The following is a 20,779-nucleotide window of genomic DNA, read 5'->3' on the forward strand; positions in this document are numbered from 1 at the left end:
CGTACGCCGTAATGACGCTCGATGAACGAAGTAAGAGCATATGGACTATCAAACTAATTGTGTGATTGGATTGAAGAGTTCCTAGATAACAGAACGCAGCATGTCATTCTCAATGGAGAGAAGTCTTCCGAAGTAAGAGTGATTTCAGGTGTGCCGCAGGGGACTGCCGTAGGACCGTTGCTATTCACAATATACCTAAATGACCTTGTGGATGACATCGGAAGTTCACTGAGGCTTTTTGCGGATGATGCTGTGGTATATCGAGAGGTTGTAACAATGGAAAATTGTACTGAACTGCAGGAGGATCTGCAGCGAAATGACGCATGGTGCAGAGAAAGGCAATTGAACCTCAATGTAGACAAGTGTAATGTGCTGCGAATACATAGAAAGAAAGATCCCTTATCATTTAGCTACAATATAGCAGGTCAGCATTAGGAGTGATTTAAAATGGAATGATCATCGATTGATCGTCGATAAAGCAGATGCCAGACTGAGATTCATTGAAAGAATCCTAAGGAAATGCAATCCGGAAACAAAGGAAGTAGGTTACAGTACGCTTGTTCGCCCACTGCTTGAATACTGCTCAGCAGTGTGGGATCCGTACCAGATAGGGTTGACAGAAGAGATAGAGAAGTTCCAACGGAGAGCGTTACGGAGATGATAGACAAACACCAGTGGAAGACTCGGCAGGAGAGACGCTCAGTAGCTCGGTTCGGGCTTTTATTGAAGTTTCGAGATCATACCTTCACCGAGGAGTCAAGCAGTATATTGCTCCCTCCTAGCTATATCTCGCGAAGAGACCATGAGGATAAAATCAGAGAGATTAGAGCCCACACAGAGGCATACTGAAAATCCTTCTTTCCACGAACAATACGAGACTGGAATAGAAGGGAGAACCGATAGAGGTACTCAAGGTACCCTCCGCCACACACCGTCAGGTGACTTGCGGAGTATGGATGTAGATGTAAATGTAGATGTAAATAGCTCCATAGGATTTACATGAGGCGAATTTGGTCGCAGAGACATCGACGTGAGTTCACTGTAATGCTCCTAAAACCATTGTAGCACCCTTCTGGCTCCTAGACATGGACAGTTATACTGCTGAAGGATGACATTGCAGTCGGGGAAGACGTCAAGCATGAAGGGATGCGGGTGGTTCGCAGCAGTCAGCGTGTCTTAGATTACTACCAAAGGTCTCTTGCAACCGCAGGATAATGTCTCCCATAACATAATAGTGCTCCCACCAGCCAGCAACAGTGGCGCGCTGCACGTTTTGAGCCGCCGTTCACGTCGATGACGGCGTTTTTGTGGAGACGACCATCGACTTAATGTAGCAAAAATGTGATTCGCCCAAAGAGCCGACACGGTTCCATTGATCGACGGTCGAATCCCGATGGTCCCTTGCCCACTAAATCGTAATTGACGATGTCGTTGGGTCAACATGTGAACATGTAGTGGTCGTCTGCTGCTGAGCTCCATGTTCAACAATGTACGATGAACAATGTTCAAATGGTTCAAATGGCTCTGAGCACTATGGGACTTAACATCTGAGGTCATCAGTCCCCTAGAACTTAGAACTACTTAAACCTAACTAACCTAAGGACATCACACACATCCATGCCAGAGGCAGGATTCGAACCTGCGACCGTAGCGGTCGCGCGGTTCCAGACTGTAGCGCTTAGAACCGCTCGGCCACTACGGCCGGCCATGAACAATGTGCTCGAAAGATTTGTGAGTGGATCAGCATTGTTCTCTTTCCGTAGAGATGCCATAGATCTCCATGTGTCCTACTTTACAGAGCAATTAAGCCTCCGAACCCCACGTTCTGAAATTTTTTTCTTTGTTATTTGGCCTCAAACAGTATGCAATGTGGGCAAAATGAAACCTTTCCCGGAAAATATTTGATCTACCTCAAAATAGGCAGTTCAACTTACATCACCCATTCCCAGACCAGGTGATGTAAACTAGATTGCCTATTTCAAGATACAAGGGATATTATGTGGTCCATTTTTATTTTCCCTGCCCTGTATGACATCGTGAATCTGCAACTTCGGAAAAGTCTACAACCACAAGTTAAGTACCGGGTGATCAAGAAGTCAGTATAAATTTGAAAACTGAACCAATCACGGAATAATGTAGATAGAGATGTACAAATTGACACACATGCTTGGATTGACATGGGGTATTATTAGAAACAAAAAAATACAAAAATTCAAAAAATGACCGACAGATGGCGCTTCATCTGATCAGAGTAGCAATAATTAGCATAACAAAGTAAGACAAAGCAAAGATGATGTCCTTTACAGGAAATGCTCAATATGTCCACCATTATTCCTCAACAATAGCTGTAGTCGAGGAATAATGTTGTGAACAGCACTATAAAGCATGTCCGGAGTTATGGTGAGGCATTGGCGTCGGATGTTGTGTTTCAGCATCCCTAGAGATGTCGGTCGATCACGATACACTTGCGACGTCAGGTAACCCCAAAGCCAATAATCGCACGGACTGAGGTCTGGGGACGTGGGAGGCCAAGCATGACGAAAGTGGCGGCTGGGCATACGATCATCACCAAACGACGCGCGCAAGAGATCTTTCACGTGTCTAGCAATTTGAGATGGAGCGCCATCCTGCATAAACATCGTACGTTCCAGCAGGTGTTTATCAGCCAGGCTGGGGATGATGCGATTCTGTAACATATCGGCGTACCTCTCACCCGTCACGGTAGCAGTTTTGCTGTCCAGCGCTATCTGTCGGACATTTGTGAACTTTGTTTTTTTTCGGTTCTCATAAAACCCCATGTCATTCCAAGCACGTGTGTCAATTTTTACCTTTCTATCTACATTATTCCGTGGTTTATTAAGTTTTCAAATTTGTTATTGTGGTGTTCAGTCCTGAGACTGGTTTGATACAGCTCTCCATGTTACTCTATCCTGTGCAAGCTTCTTCATGTCCCAGTACCTACTGGAACCTACATCCTTCTGAATCTGCTTAGTGTATTCATCTCTTGGTCTCCCTCTACGATTTTTACCCTCCATGCTGCCCTCCAATACTAAATTGGTGATCCCTTGATGCGTCAGAATATGTCCTACCAACCGATCCCTTCTTCTAGTCGAGTTGTGCCACAAAGTCCTCTTCTACGCAATCCTATTGAATATCTCCTCATTAGTTATATGATCTACCCATCTAATCTTCAGCATTCTTCTGTAGCACCACATTTCGAAAGCTTCTATTCGCTTCCTGTCCAAACTAGTTATCGTGCATGTTTCACTTCCATACATTGCTACGCTCCATACTTTCAGAAAGGACTTCCTGACACTTAAATCTATACTCGATGTTAACAAATTTCTCCTCTTCAGAAACGCTTTCCTTGCCATTGCCAGTCTACATTTTGTATCCTTTCTACTTCGACAATCATCAGTTATTTTGCTCCCCAAATAGCAAAACTCCTTTACTACTTTAAGTGTCTCATTTCCTAATCTAATTCCCTCAGCATCACCCGACTTAATTCGACTACATTCCATTATCCTCGTTTTGCTTTTGTTGATGTTCATCTTATATTTTCCTTTCAAGACACTATCCATTCCGTTCAACTGCTCTTGCAACTCGTTTGCTGTCTCTGACAGAATAACGATGTCATCGGCAAACCTCAAAGTTTTTATTTCTTCTCCTTGGATTTTAATAGCTACTCCGAATTTTTCTTTTGTTTCCTTCACTGCTTGCTCAATACACAGATTGAATAACATCGGGGAGAGGGTACAACCCTGTCTCATTCCCTTCGCAACAACTGTTTCCCTTTCGTGCCCCTCGACTCTTATAATTGAATTTTCAAATTTTTACTGACTTTTTGATCACCCTGTATATCCAATGCGTGGATTTGAGACTCTATTGGCGGGTCTCGTCAATAACGTCAAAATAATAAATGTAGCTGGATCCCAAGCTGCATCAAATCAGTCTACCGACTGAAGACGACCACACTTTTGAGCGAGCAGAAGTGGGCGCAGCGGCACTCACCCGTCGACGCAGTGCGCGGCGGTGAGGACGTGGTGCCTGGAGATGAGCGTGCCGCCGCAGTAGAACTTGCCGCGCCGGCTCAGCGCCGCCACCCACGGGAACTCGTTGACGCGCGTCACGTTGCCGCCCACGATGCGCTGGCGCCGGTTCGGTACGCCGCACGCTGCAACCAAAGCGGCGCTAACTCGGTGCCCGCGGGCGTCATACTCACAAACTCAGCTCACCGCCGCCTGCTCTTGCGCCACCGTTGTTGTCTCGCGGAGGAAAGGCCGGTTTTCCCACCTCGCACATTGCTGCAAGTATGACTCTGTGTGTCCTACGTTCCTACTGAATTTAAAGTGTTGATGTGGAAAGCCATGCACAAGGTTATTCATAAGTACCTCCAGCGTTTCGTAAGACGTCTGCGAGAAAACCGCCTAACATACAAAACAGACATGTTTCACTGGACAGGACATAACTTCAAGTTTTAATTCATAATACCACACGGGAAATCAATATGCTCAAGAAGAGATACTCACTAAAGGTCTTAACTTTGTTACGTGTTATCGAGACCTTGCATACAGGGTGTTACAAAAAGGTACGGCCAAACTTTCAGGAAACATTCCTCACAGACAAAGAAAGAAAATATGTTACGTGGACATGTGTCCGGAAACGCTTACTTTCCATGTTAGAGCTCATTTTATTACTTCTCTTCAAATCACATTAATCATGGAATGGAAACACACAGCAACAGAACGTACCAGCGTGACTTCAAACACTTTGTTACAGGAAATGTTCAAAATGTCCTCCGTTAGCGAGGATACATGAATCCACCCTCCGTCGCATGGAATCTCTGATGCGCTGATGCAGCCCTGGAGAATGGCGTATTGTATCACAGCTGTCCACAATACGAGCACGAAGAGTCTCTACACTTGGTACCGGGGTTGCGTAGACAAGAGCTTTCAAAAGCCCCCATAAATGAAAGTCAAGAGGGTTGCGGTCAGGAGAGCGTGGAGGCCATGGAATTGGTCCGCCTCTACCAATCCATCGGTCACCGAATCTGTTGTTGAGAAGCGTACGAACACTTCGACTGAAATGTGCAGGAGCTCCATCGTGCATGAACCACATGTTGTGTCTTACTTGTAAAGGCACATGTTCTAGCAGCACAGGTAGAGTATCCCGTATGAAATCATGGCGGTGAATCGAGGAAGTACAGTACATAGTGACGAAACTAAAATGAGCTCTAACATGGAAATTAAGCGTTTCCGGACGCATGTCCAAATAACATCTTTTCTTTATTTGTGTGTGCGGAATGTTTCCTGAAAGTTTGGCCATACCTTTTTGTAGCACCCTGTATACGAGGGCAAATCAGAAAACTTTTCCCCGTTTAATCAAAATACGCCTATAAATGCGATGTCAAAAAAAAAAAAATTGCTCTGAGCACTATGGGAATCAACTGCTGTGGTCATAATTCCCCTAGAACTTAGAACTACTTAAACCTACCTAACCTAAGGACATCACACACATCCATGCCCAAGTCAGGATTCGAACCTGCGACCGTAGTGGTCGTGCGGTTCCAGACTGTAGCGCCTTTAACCGCTCGGCCACTCCGGCCGGCAATGCGATGTCAGCATATCCATTCCCAGCACTGGATCTCTCTTGTTTCGTGCCGGCCTTATCTGCTGGTAGCTCCCCCGCACAGCGCTACTGTCAGTTGTTAAAGATGGCTGTTGTGCTTCACATGTCCACGGTTTTGTAGCAACGAAGTGTGATAAGTTTTCTATGGAGGAAGGGACGAACGCCCATCGAGATATACAGGGAAATGCAGCCCACATATGGGGAAACACTGTCTCCCTTTGAGAACTGTGAGCCTGCCGGAGTGGCCGAGCGGTTCTAGGCGCTACAGTCTGGAACCGCGCGACGGCTATGGTGGCGGGTTCGAATCCTGGGTCGGGCATGGATGTGTGTGATGTCCTTAATTAGTTAGGTTTAAGTAGTTCTAAGTTCTAGGGGACTGATGACCTCAGAAGTTAAGTCCCATAGTGCTCAGAGCCATTTTAACCATTTGAGAACTGTGAGGTGGTGGTTTTGTGAGTTCGATAAAGGCCGTGAAGTCTTGGATGGCACTGAGTGGTCAGGCAGGCGTCGTTCGGCGGTGTCTGACGACAACATTTCCCGCGTGGATGCAGTAGTGAAAGGAGATCGGCATATGCACATCACGGCCGTTTCCCGGGACGTTGACATATATGGGAGTGCTTATGACATCGTTCACAGGTCCTTAGGTTACCGGAAGGTTTCATGTCGGTTGGAGCATAAGCAATTGGATGACATGATTAAAGGCAAGCGAATTATTTATTCTCTGAATCATCTGGAACGGTACTCCGAGGAGGGTGAAGGTTACCAGGACAGCATTGTTACTGGCGATGAAACGTAGATACTACATTTCACGCCCGAATCCAAGCAGCAAAGCATGGTGAGGAAACATCCGGGTTCGGCTGTAACCAAAATATTTCTTTCAGCACCATCTGTGGTGAAAGTGATGTTAACGGCCTTCTGGGATAGCAGTGGAGCAGTGCTGCTCGGTTTCATGCCACAAAGTGCAACAAACAATGCCAACATTGTTCCACAGTGTCACGTCTGAGGGCTGCCGTCAAGCGATGGTGCTGGGGATTCTCGGTGTGGACAACGTGATTCTACTCAACAACTATGCGATACCACGTGTGCAATCAGAACTGCCGAAAAGCCCCGAACTTTTCACTGGAAAATTCTGGACCACCCACTGCACGGTCCAGACCTCGCCGCTAGTGATTTCCACGTTTTTGGACCGCTGAAGAACTTCCTGGCAGAACAGCGATTCACAAGCAACAATGAAGCCAAGACAACAGTCTTCTACCACAGGGACATCTCAAATTTAGTGCTCCAACGGGACAAATGTGTGAACCCGTGTGGGGACTACGTGGAAAAACTGTACAAGGTGTGTAGAATAGGATGTATATTTGTCATTACCTATATGTACCCTACGTTGGCTAATAAAAATTTTCTGATTTGTCCTTGTATTTAAACGCACAGTTAAGACTTGTTAAACTCGTCTGAAATAGTGACTTGCTCCCCGCCGAAGACGGCTGCTGGCACTCGTAAGACCTGCAGTGTCACAAGCTGTGATGCCCGTATATCTCGTTGGCTCCGGTACTGTCGCATCGAACTATTTTGGACCTGCAGATATGCAGCCGAGGGAACAGATTTCAAACGTGGGCTACTGTCGTTGGGAACGCAAGTATTTGTGTTTGCTGCATACAAATGAGCCCGCATTTAGTGCATGTAATGGGAGTTAAAACTTGAAGAGATGCTCTATCCATTGACATGTGTCCATTTTCTGTATATATTGTATTTCGTGCAGTCGTCTTCTGGCTCCCCGTGTGAAAACTACTCAAAATAAGTTCTGTACCACAAGTGTATCTGCAAATACGTTTGTGTTTGAGTTCAAGAGGGTCAGGTACCAACATAAAGATAACTTTTTCGAAAGTACACGTTTTTGAAATCTGTGGAATCAAAATCTGGTGCTAGGTGACATCCCACTCCATGCCTGAATGCTGACCACATGGTGGCAGACACAGCCCTGCTCAAAACTCTCCCACTTGTGGACAGCATCCATTTGAGGTCATCGAATATTTGAAGAGGGTCCCTGCAACGTTACCCTGCAAGTTTCAAGTGGATCTAAGCACGATACTTCCGTCTCATGTTTTTAGGTACCGTAGGCGATTCCATTCATTGATACGTGGAACTTGGTTGAAGGCGTTAAAGAGTGGGTGCGGTGCGATTGTGCGTTATCAGCTATGAAGAAAAGTCCATCACTGAAATGCTGCCTCTAGGGATGGAGAATAAGTTGGTGGACCGTGACCGAACGCGCGAAGGCTTAAGTTGCTTCGATGGCGATGAAAAGTACCCTACATCCGTATATGGTACAGACCCAAAACATGACTGACCCACCTCCCTGTGGGAACTCTATAGGACTACATGCCTGGGAAAAGGACTCGTGCCGTGCTGCCTCCAAACAGTTCTACGTACACTCCTGGAAATTGAAATAAGAACACCGTGAATTCATTGTCCCAGGAAGGGGAAACTTTATTGACACATCCCTGGGGTCAGATACATCACATGATCACACTGACAGAACCACAGGCACATAGACACAGGCAACAGAGCATGCACAATGTCGGCACTAGTACAGTGTATATCCACCTTTCGCAGCAATGCAGGCTGCTATTCTCCCATGGAGACGATCCTAGAGATGCTGGATGTAGTCCTGTGGAACGGCTTGCCATGCCATTTCCACCTGGCGCCTCAGTTGGACCAGCGTTCGTGCTGGACGTGCAGACCGCGTGAGACGACGCTTCATCCAGTCCCAAACATGCTCAATGGGGGACAGATCCGGAGATCTTGCTGGCCAGGGTAGTTGACTTACACCTTCTAGAGCACGTTGGGTGGCACGGGATACATGCGGACGTGGATTGTCCTGTTGGAACAGCAAGTTCCCTTGCCGGTCTAGGAATGGTAGAACGATGGGTTCGATGACGGTTTGGATGTACCGTGCACTATTCAGTGTCCCCTCGACGATCACCAGTGGTGTACGGCCAGTGTAGGAGATCGCTCCCCACACCATGATGCCGGGTGTTGGCCCTGTGTGCCTCGGTCGTATGCAGTCCTGATTGTGGCGCTCACCTGCATGGCGCCAAACACGCATACGACCATCATTGGCACCAAGGCAGAAGCGACTCTCATCGCTGAAGACGACACGTCTCCATTCGTCCCTCCATTCACGCCTGTCGCGACACCACTGGAGGCGGGCTGCACGATGTTGGGGCGTGAGCGGAAGACGGCCTAACGGTGTGTGGGACCGTAGCCCAGCTTCATGGAGACGGTTGCGAATGGTCCTCGCCGATACCCCAGGAGCAACAGTGTCCCTAATTTGCTGGGAAGTGGCGGTGCGGTCCCCTACGGCACTGCGTAGGATCCTACGGTCTTGGCGTGCATCCGTGCGTCGCTGCGGTCCGGTCCCAGGTCGACGGGCACGTGCACCTTCCGCCGACCACTGGCGACAACATCGATGTACTGTGGAGACCTCACGCCCCACGTGTTGAGCAATTCGGCGGTACGTCCACCCGGCCTCCCGCATGCCCACTATACGCCCTCGCTCAAAGTCCGTCAACTGCACATACGGTTCACGTCCACGCTGTCGCGGCATGCTACCAGTGTTAAAGACTGCGATGGAGCTCCGTACGCCACGGCAAACTGGCTGACACTGACGGCGGCGGTGCACAAATGCTGCGCAGCTAGCGCCATTCGACGGCCAACACCGCGGTTCCTGGTGTGTCCGCTGTGCCGTGCGTGTGATCATTGCTTGTACAGCCGTCTCGCAGTGTCCGGAGCAAGTATGGTGAGTCTGACACACCGGTGTCAATGTGTTCTTTTTTCCATTTCCAGGAGTGTATATCAGCAGGCGCCAGACAGAGCCTGGATCGCCTCGGATCGCTGTTCCACTCAGTATTTAGGTATTACTTTGCGCACCGTGTTCCTGGGGGAAGGGGGAAAAGATCCTTACTCCTACAACTACAGGACCAATTGATCGTGTGGAGACGATTCGTTCTGTCAGACTCTACACAGTCTTCTCAATTGACTCGAAACAGGTAGCGCGCGGTCTAGGATCACCTGTGATCCATAATTTGTAAATATCGGACGTCTATTACAAGTCAGGTCGTTATTTTTTTTTGTCTCGTGTTTCTGGTTGAATGTTCTAATGGCGGCGCTATGTTGTACACCAATTCGGCGTGCAACATACAGTGCTTCCCTTCTTGCTGCAAAGTAACAATGCGGGAATGACCCTTCGAGACATATTGACTTAACAATCTGCGCAAGCCATTTTGTCCAGTTAACAGGGGAATGCGTATTGCATGATTGGCTGGGAGTCTCTCAAGAGGTGCTTGATGTGCCCTCGTTAGAAATGCCATCGCTAGAGAATGTATCAGAATTTCGTTTGCTAGGCAACTGTGGAACAGTGCCCACTCAGCCTCACGGAGCTAAATCAGAAACTGCTTCTGAAAATGGAACTGACCTGCACCTCGCCGAAGAGGGGAATACCAATAAAATACACAAACAAATAACACACACCGATGTAAGAAACACACAGATATTGAAAATGCGGTCGCTGACAATATAGGGTGATTCAAAAAGAATACCACAACTTTAGGAATTTAAAACTCTGCAACGACAAAAGGCAGAGCTAAGCACTATCTGTCGGCGAATTAAGGGAGCTATAAAGTTTCATTTAGTTGTACATTTGTTCGCTTGAGGCGCTGTTGACTAGGCGTCAGCGTCAGTTGATGCTAAGATGGCGACCGCTCAACAAAAAGCTTTTTGTGTTATTGAGTACGGCAGAAGTGAATCGACGACAGTTGTTCAGCGTGCATTTCGAACGACGTATGGTGTTAAACCTCCTGATAGGTGTTGTATTAAACGTTGGTATAAACAGTCAACTACCCGAGGCGATGGATCGGCCGCCAGGCAGCCCGTGACAGAGCACTTCATCACTGGCCTCCAAGAAGCCCTGATCTTACCCCCTGCGATTTTTTCTTATGGGGGTATGTTAAGGATATGGTGTTTCGGCCACCTCTCCCAGCCACCATTGATGATTTGAAACGAGAAATAACAGCAGCTATCCAAACTGTTACGCCTGATATGCTACAGAGAGTGTGGAACTAGTTGGAGTATCGGGTTGATATTGCTCGAGTGTCTGGAGGGGGCCATATTGAATAACTCTGAACTTGTTTTGGAGTGAAAAAAACCTTTTTAAATACTCTTTGTAATGATTTATAACAGAAGGTTATATTATGTTTCTTTCATTAAATACACATTTTTAAAGTTGTGGTATTCTTTTTGAATCACCCTGTATTTTAGGTAAATAAGAATTATTAGTTGCATAGCCGGTTCTGGATAAAATAAAATGTTTAGAAAGTTAGTTTTTTGTGCACTCAAGGCAGTGCTCATGCGTCTTTCACTTAAGAGAAAAAAGAAAATGGGAACATGCTTATAGCTTGTGAAGCAATTAGTAATGATTTTTATGTTGATTAAACCGCTATACAGAAAAGGTGGTCACGCATGTTTCGATAACAGCAGGTGTATCGTGCCGTAACGAATGCTTGCTGAGGGAACCGCCCTCGTAATTGGAGGCGCGCAGGGTGGTGTGTTATTACAGCCGCGCGATCTGCATGCAGCACAACTCTGTGGAGCGGTTTACAGTCGAGACGGGGTCTCGTGACCGAGATACCCATGAGATGTGATTCAAGTCATTTCGGTAAATTTAATACCCGTACATTAACAGATATTGTCTCACTGTTTCACATCGTGAAGTTTATTTCTGTGTGGTAATTAGAACCGTCTGTGCAAAATACTTTTCCACAGGTAAATAACAGGTGATTACCAGAAATCATTTAATTTTTCCAACTAAGTATCAAAATATCGAAGACTGTGCAACTAATTCAGCATTTTATAAAACATTAGTGAAAGTTATTAACGCAGGTGCCTAAATGTTGACGGCAGAGTCCTTCAAGTCCTTTTTTTTCAGGGATGCGTGAAATATAGCATATCCTTTCATCTCAGGGAATTCATATCGTCTACTACACCCACGTATCGTAAATACTCACAGCACTGGCAGTCCTGGCCCGAAGTCTGGTTGTAGTGCAACTGCACCGAAGACGCAGGCCGATTCGGTGGGATCTGCAAAAAATAGTAACAGGTCATCACTGGTATCTATCTGATACCTTACACACCACATTCTCATGCAGTGAAGGCTTTCACGACCGGATGTTTCAGCTGCCGAGAATTCTTCCGGGTTGTATGGCCGTGGTCCACGGAACTCATCTGTCCCTGACGTTTCGTCCAAAGCTACGTTGGACATTTTCGGAGGTGTTCCTGGTTGTGCTGAGTCTTGCTGACAGTCGGCAAGACTCATCACAACCGCGAACACGTCCGAAGGTGTCCAACGTAGCTTTGGATGATACGTCAGGGACAGAAGAGTTCCACGGAGCACGGCCATACAACCCGGAAGAATTCTCGGCAACTGACACCACATTCTAATTTTATCTACATTTTGTGCTATCGTAAGGGTTTCTATTGTTGTTTCTTGCCTTCTCGAGTAACTTTCTGAAAACAAATCGAAGTCTAGATTTGAGTATTTTTGAGATTTTAACATGTCTTTCTCAAGTGACAGTGCTTTGCATATGTGGAAAACACGAATTGGTTCAAATTTCATGAGAAATTGAGAGTCGCTTTATAACTTGCTGGATCATCCGTTTCTCTCAGTAGAGGAAGGCAAGGGAAAACTACTTCCGATAGGAGTCAATATTGTTTCCAAATATGATGTGTTTCGATAGCAATGTATAAAGTGCAACCTGAGTTCGGAGGCTAGGCGTAATTTCAGAATTTTTTTGAGACTTGTGTTTGTAGAAAAGTATGTAAGGGAATCCAAGTTCGCTTCAGGAGTATGTGGTGAAGTCGACTGCAATGTTATACTTAGTAAGACAAATCAAGGCTCCTCACAATAAAAACTTAATTATTCTCATACAAGTTAGTATCCTACACCCATAAGCCTTAAACTTCACATTTACATCTTTGTAATGAATAGTTATGTATATTATTCTATTAATATGCCATTTTCATGTCACTTGACCTCTTTGAGTAGAATGCCTACTTTGGTGCCTTTGTGACAAATGTAGAATGATAATTCAACGAATAAGGAATTTAGTGATAAGTACAATACGATATATGAGAGATGTGCTATAGCTTTCGGATTGTATCGGTACCAAAACTAGGGATGCGTCTATAATTTCATCTGCTCCTGTTTGTTATTTACCAAACACTTAAAAGAGAAGTACGCAAGGTAAATATGCCGAATATTTTTACTGTGTGCGTACGTGTTACCGCTGAACCGAAATGACTCTAGCAATAACAAGCATTGGTAAGTTGTGTCGCTCAGTGATCCTAACACCGCAATTAGCATCCTTGTGCCGACTGGTGTACGAGGTAACGTTACTGGGCCTTCGAAAAGTCTCTAACTTGGACAATATATTACAAATTTCTTATATAAGGTCCGTGAGTAGCCTACTTGCCTTAAGCACAACGTGCATGAAATTTTGAAGCTCATGGTGTTTGTAGGCTGTTTCGATAGGATCCCATATATTTCCTTAGGTAGGAAATGAAACAGTCCTGTGGATTATGGAGTATCGGAAATATTTTCGTAAGTACTGAACAAACTATTGAATCTTGAGCTCGAAATAAAGAGAGCAAGCGAACTGGCGTAGTGGGAAAACACGGGACTGGCGTTCCAAAGGATGACGGTTCGAATCCATGTTTGGTCATTTGGTCAAATGAAATTATTTCCACCATTGGATTTTAAGTTTTTATCACCTTTCTGTTCCTAGATCGCGATTTCAGCTGTAGATCCATTTACAAGTGTGGGAAAGGGGAATGTCAGTAAATATCCGACTTTTCTCAATGATATACCATCGTTGAAATATTACAGTGCATAATAGTTCGATGACGTTATGTCGTACGGACTTGTCTGACATTTGCTGGCATTTTTCACCTTTGCACCTCAAAATGGCTCTACAGATGTAATCACAACAGTGAAATCAAAAAATAATAAAAACGTACAGACAAGTAGTGGCGATGATTTCATTGAAAAGTGTATTATGAGTGCAGTCCACAACTAAGTAAAAGTCATAATTTTGATTCAAGTTTTTCCTGATTTTCCTAAGTCACTTAAAGAAAATGCCAGAATGATTCTTTTGAAAGGTCATGACTGATTTGCTTCTGCATCCTTCTCCAATCCGAACTTGTGATCTGTCTTCAATGACCCTATTGCTATTGGGATATTAAACTGTATTCTTCTTTCCATCTTCAAAGTAAACAAATGTAGGTGCTATATATCCAACATCTACAGAATATGTTACTCGTTTGCATGGTAGAAACATGTGTTATGGTACCCAAGTGAGTGTCAGATTGCCAATAAGAGGATTCTAGATACAATACCTGGACCTGTCTAAAATTGGATCTTTCTCTTATAGCTTTTTTTCACCTCAGGCACTGATATTCTGCTGTGAAAGATGTCAAGCTGGATGGTTGTTTGGACCCCACCTTATATGTCCCCTCTATAATCACCTGGTAAGTCGGGTCAAGTGTCATACGAGGACATGAGCATCTATTCCAATAGGACCATGCCTAGTTAAGCTCTATGGTGTACAATCCCTCAGGAGAGAGCTTTAGTTTTGCTGGACATTATGTGCAGCCATCTGACTCTGATGGAGGAAAGGTAGAAGTGTTATACTGAAGCAGAAATGGAGTTCCAGTGAGATCTAATCAGGGTATTACTGAAGTAGGTAAATACTGTAAGACTGCTTTCTGCAGAAGAGCTCGTCAGTCAGAACAGTTTTTTCACTAGGAACCAGCGTCTTGTTCAGTGCCCCCGCCCACTGGACTCACCTGAGCAGAGTGTGCAGCTGCCGCGAGGACGATGGCGGCCAGACACAACGGCGCTACGCTCGTCATCATGGTGCTGCTGGTGTTGCTGGCGCTGGTGCTGGGACGTTGTTGACAGCTGGCGGAGGGCCGGCGCTTCATTTATACGACTCCCACCAGCCAGAGGGTGCCGCGCGCCCTTGGCGGCATTGTCGCCGCAGCGCGGGAAACACGCGGTCCGCGCCGTGGTGTGGCGCGCGGTGCATCTGTGTCAGGAGTAGGTCACGGGCATGCAGGCGGCGCGCCGCCGCGTGGCTTTGGGCTCGCCTGTACGGCCGCTAGCAGAGCGAGGGACAGCCCTTGTTCTTCCACCTGGCGGCCCGGGCACCGCCGTTGACGCCGAAATCTGGCCGTGTAAGGCACAAAGACAGCCTCACCATTCCGAAGTCATAGATGTGTGGGCGAATACATTATCATCATCATCATCATCATCATCATCATCATTTAAGACTGATTATGCCTTTCAGCGTTCAGTCTGGAGCATAGCCCCCCTTATACAGTTCCTCCATGATCCCCTATTCAGTGCTAACATTGGTGCCTCTTCTGATGTTAAACCTGTTACTTCAAAATCATTCTTAACCGAATCCAGGTACCTTCTCCTCGGTCTGCCCCGACTCCTCCTACCCTCTACTGCTGAATCCATGAGTCTCTTGGGTAACCTTGCTTCTCCCATGCGTGTAACATGACGCCACCATCTAAGCCTGTTCGCCCTGACTGCTGCATCTATAGAGTTCATTCCCAGTTTTTCTTTGATTTCCTCATTGTGGACACCCTCCTGCCATTGTTCCCATCTACTAGTACCTGCAATCATCCTAGCTACTTTCATATCCGTAACCTCAACCTTGTTGATAAGGTAACCTGAATCTACCCAGCTTTCGCTCCCATACAACAAAGTTGGTCGAAAGATTGAACGGTGCACAGATAACTTAGTCTTGGTACTGACTTCCTTCTTGCAGAAGAGAGTAGATCGTAGCTGAGCGCTCACTGCATTAGCTTTGCTGCACCTCGCTTCCAGTTCTTTCACTATGTTGCCATCCTGTGAGAATATGCATCCTAAGTACTTGAAACCGTCCACCTGTTCTAACTTTGTTCCTCCTATTTGGCACTCAATCCGTTTATATTTCTTTCCCACTGACATTACTTTCGTTTTGGAGATGCTAATCTTCATACCATAGTCCTTACATTTCTGATCTAGCTCTGAAATATTACTTTGCAAACTTTCAATCAAATCTGCCATCACAACTAAGTCATCCGCATATGCAAGACTGCTTATTTTGTGTTCACATATCTTAATCTCACCCAGCCAGTCTATTGTTTTCAACATATGATCCATAAATAAGATGAACAACAGTGGAGACAGGTTGCAGCCCTGTCTTACCCCTGAAATTACTCTGAACCATGAACTCAATTTACCGTCAACTCTAACTGCTGCCTGACTATCCATGCAAAGACCTTTAATTGCTTGCAAAAGTTTGCCTCCTATTCCATAATCTTGTAGAACAGACAATAACTTCCTCCTAGGAACCCGGTCATATGCCTCTTCTAGATCTATAAACCATAGATACGACTTGGCGAATACATTACCTGATAAAAAATATCCGAACAGCGGTTATTGGACATTAATGTGGGTCGTCCTCATGACGACTTGAGCTCGGCTCTGGACACTTGTGTAAATCATGGAATACTTCTAGGTAAGCTCAAGTACTGTAGTATGAATGGGACAGTGCTCAAATGGTTTAAATCGTACCTAACTGGAAGAGTGCAGAAAATTGAAATAAGCAGTTCACATAATATGCAAAAACCGTGATTTCTCAAACTGGGGAACAATCAAGAATGGGGTGCCACAAGGTTCGGTCTTGGGTCCTCCGCTCTTCTTAATATATATTAATGACTTGCCATTCTATATTCACGAAGATGCAAAGCTGGTACTTTTTGCCGATGATACAAGTATAGCTGTCACACCCGACTGACAAGAATTAACTGGTGAAATTGTAAACGATGGTTTTCAGAAAATCATTAAGTGGTTCTCTGCAAATGAGCTCTCATTAAACTTTGACAAAACACAGTATATACAGTTCCACACGGTAAATGGAATGACACCATTGATAAATATAGACTTCGATCAGAAATCGGCAGCTAAGGTAGAATATTCAAAATTTCTAGGTGTATGCATTGATGAGGCGTTGAACTGGAAAAAACACACTGAGGAGCTGCTGAAACGTTTGAGTTCAGCTACTTATGCTATTAGGGTCATTGCATATTTTGGCGATATACAGCTCAGTAAATTAGCTTACCACGCCTATTTTCATTCTCTGCTTTCGTATGGCATCATATTCTGGGGTAACTCATTATTGAGTAAAAGAGTGTTCATTGCACAAACGCGTGTAATCAGAATAATTGCTGGAGCTCATCCAAGATCATCCTGCAGACACTTATTTAAAGAACTAGAGATCGTCACTGGAGCCTCACAACATATATATTCACTTATGAAATTTGTTATTAACAATCCGAACGAATTCAAAAGTAATAGCAGTGTACATGGCTACAACACTAGGAGAAAGGATGATCTTCACTACCCAAGGTTAAATCTAACTTTGGCTCAGAAGGGGATAAATTATGCTGCCACGAAAGTCTTTGGTCACTTACCTAATAGCATCAAAAGTCTGACAGATCTCCTCTACTCATTAGATGAATTCTTAGATATAATAAGTGGGTAATTTCCCCAACCCCCACAAAAAAAATTAAAAATATCAAGTGTCATGTAATATTTTGTGTGATGTAATATCTAGTATAGACACCTTTTATTAGCCTGACACGTTCCACATCATTACGAAGTGTCGTATTCATGATCTATGGAACAAGTACTAATCTAATCTACTTTCAATAAAGTGTCTGAATGTCTATGGACGATTGTCTGCCCATACTTCCTCAAGAACTTAAACCGGAGAAGGTCGTGATGGATGCAGGGATCTATGGTGAGTTAGACGTTCTAACTCGTCCCGAAAGTATTCCAATGGGTTCATATTGTGACTTGGTAGACCAGTCCATGACAAGAACGTTATTCTCCATAAACCATAGCCCCACAGAATATCGCTTATGGTAGAACGCATTGTCATGCTGATACAAACCATCTTCGTCTTAGAACTATTTTTCTAGTGTATGTAGTCCACAATACGGTGCGCATTTAGCGTCTTCTTACGCGCAATGAGGCGACCACACCCTTAACACTGAAAACGCTCCCATATAATAACACCACCGCCTCCATAAATTACTGCTGGGGATAGCAGGTACAATTCTCCAGGCGCTCACCACACCCAAACCTGTTCATCAGATTGCCACATGTTACAGCATGATTCATCACTCCGAATCACTTGTTTGCAGTCATCCATTGTCCTGGGACATAGCTCTTTTTTTTTTGAGTCATCAGTCTTCTAGGCCGGCCGCTGCGGCCGAGCGGTTCTAGGCGCATCAGTCCGCAACCGCGCTGGTGCTACAGTCGCAGGTTCGAATACCGCCTCGGGCATGGATGTGTGTGATGTCCTTAGGTTGGTTAGGTTTAAGTAGTTATAAGTCTAGGGGACTGATGACCTCAGATGTTAAGTCCCATAGTGCTTAGAGCCATCAGTCTTCTGACTGTTTTAATGCGGTCCGCCATGAATTTCTCTCCTGTGCCAACATATTCGTCTCAGAGTAGCACTTGAAACCTACGTCCTCAATTGTTTGCTGGATGCATTCCAGTCTGTCTTCCTTTACAGTTTTTACCCTCTACAGTTCCCTCTAGTACCTTGGAAGTCAGTCCCTGATGTCGTACAGATATCCTATCATCCTGTCCCTAACCCTTGTCAGTGTTTTCCACATATCCTTTCCTCTCCGATTATGCACAGAACCTCCTCATTCCTTAGCTTATCAGTCCACCTAATTTTCAGCATTCGTCTGCAGCACATCTCATATGCTTTGATTCTCTTTTGTTCCAGTTTACCCATAGTCCATGTTTCACTACTATACAATGCTGTGCTCCAAACGTATATTCTCAGAAATTTCTTCCTCAAATTAAGGCCTATGTCTGAGTAGACTTCTCTTGGCCAGGAATGCCCTTTTTGCCATTGCTAGTCTGCTTTTGATGTCCCCTTGCTGCGTACGACATTGATCTTCTGTTGCCTAGGCTGTAGAATTCCGTACATCTACTTCGAGATCATCAAAGCTGCTGTCAATTTTTCGCTGTTCTAATTTCTGCTGCTTCTCATTACTTTCACCTTTTTTCGATTTGCTCTCAGTCCATATTCTGTACTCTTTAGACTGTTCATCCCATTCAGCAGATCATGTAATTCTTCTTCACTTTCACTCAGGATAGCAACGTCGTCAGCGAATCGTATCATTGATATCCCCTCACCTTGAATTTTAATTCCACTCTTGAACCTTTTTTTTATTTCCATCATTGCTTCTTCGATTTACGCACTGAACAGTAGGGGTGAAACATTACACCCCTGTCTTACAGCCATTTTAATCCGAGCACTTCGTTCTTGTTCGTTCTCTCTTATTGTTCCCTCTCGGCTCTCGTTGATATTGTACTCGTATATTATTACCCTCTCTCCCTTATAGCTGACCGCTATTGTTCTCAGAACTGCGAACATCTTGCATCATATTACTTTGTCGAACGCTTTTCCCATGAACTTGTCTTGATTTTTCTTTAGTCTTGCTTCCGTTATCAACCACAACGTTAGAATTGTCTCTCTGGTACCTTCACCTTTCCCAGAGCCAAACTGATCGTCATCTCACAAACTCTCAATTTCCTTTTCCATTCTTCTGTGTATTATTTATGGCAGCAACTTGGATGCAAGAGCCGTTCAGTTGATTGTGCGATAATTCTCGCACTTGTCAGCTTTTGCAGTCTGTGGATTTGTGTGTATGATATTTTTCCGAAAGTCAGATGCTAAGTCGCTGGACTCATACATTGTACACACCAACGTGAATAGTCGTTTTGCTGCCACTTCCTTCCCCCCCACCCCCCACCCCCCAATGATTTTATAAATTCTGATGGAATGTTATCTATCTCTTCTGCCTTATTTGATCTTAAGTTCACCATTTATGAAATACGTGACTAATGAGGAGCTGCTAGACCATCGTACCTATTTCTTTTTAATTTACTAAGCACGGCTAATGTGCTATCTAGACTGCTGGAATTCACAAGACACTCCTTCCTCTGATTTCAAAGGATTTATTACAACTATCCTCCGCAGTGTTCGACGGTCGGTGACCGCCAGTACATGAGGTGTACCTGATCTTGTTTATCAGTGGTTACAATTCATAAAACAATCTATTGCCCTGGCCAATACATCCTTCGCTCACTGCATCACCTGTTGTTGTGTTGCAGCGAGACAAGCATGCACCCAGGAGCCAGCTACTGCGACTGATGAAATCCGGCACACAGTTACATCAGTAAGGAATAACATACCTCCATCTGACATCCAAGCTCAGGTAGACTCGATGCCCAGTCTGGTTAGAAATATTGTTGTTGGCAGCCGTGGTACCTCTGTACACTAAAATGATGCAAATGGCTCTGAGCACTATGGGACTGAGGTCATCAGTCCCCTGGACTTAGAACTACTTAAACCTAACTAACATAAGGACGGCACACACATCCATGCCCGAGGCAGAATTCGAACCTGCGACCGTAGCAGCAGCGCGGTTCCGGACTGAAGCGCCTAGAATCGCTCGGCCACAACGGGCGACTCTTGCACTAAGTTTAGCACCCTACATACCCTCAAGTTACGTAAAAATAAAAGGGAGTTCAGTAAGTAACGCAAAATATGTTTTTCTCTTTCAATTTGTTGTTGTTGTTGTGGTCTTCAGTCCTGAGACTGGTTTGATGCAGCTCTCCATGCTACTCTATCCTGTGCAAGCTTCTTCATCTCCCAGTACCTACTGCAACCTACATCCTTCCGAATCTGCTTAGTGTATTCATCTCTTGGTCTCCCCCTACGATTTTTACCCTCCACGCTGCCCTCCAATACTAAATTGGTGATCCCTTGATGCCTCAGAACATGTCCTACCAACCGATCCCTTCTTCTGGTCAAGTTGTGCCACAAACTTCTCTTCTCCCCAATCCTATTCAATACTTCCTCATTAGTTATGTGATCTACCCATCTAATCTTCAGCATTCTTCTGTAGCACCACATTTCAAAAGCTTCTATTCTCTTCTTGTCCAAACTATTTACCGTCC

The 20,779-nt window shown here is 45.1% G+C and overlaps 1 protein-coding gene across 1 annotated transcript in view; it reads right to left on the minus strand.

Moving 5' to 3' along the window:
• The window catches only part of LOC126188047 (trypsin-7-like), a 29,484-nt gene extending 14,606 nt beyond the window's left edge, over positions 1-14,878 (minus strand). Inside the window, exons 1-3 of the mRNA XM_049929479.1 lie at positions 14,524-14,878; positions 11,688-11,760; positions 4,012-4,174 (exon numbers count right to left, since the gene is read on the minus strand). Coding sequence (XP_049785436.1) covers positions 4,012-4,174; positions 11,688-11,760; positions 14,524-14,661 — 374 coding nt within the window. The 5' untranslated portion in view covers positions 14,662-14,878. The remainder of the gene's footprint in view (positions 1-4,011; positions 4,175-11,687; positions 11,761-14,523) is intronic.
• Between the last annotated feature and the right edge of the window lie 5,901 nt (positions 14,879-20,779).

This window comes from Schistocerca cancellata, chromosome 5 (genome assembly GCF_023864275.1).
Source record: "Schistocerca cancellata isolate TAMUIC-IGC-003103 chromosome 5, iqSchCanc2.1, whole genome shotgun sequence".
Classification (NCBI taxonomy): Eukaryota; Metazoa; Arthropoda; class Insecta; order Orthoptera; family Acrididae; genus Schistocerca; species Schistocerca cancellata.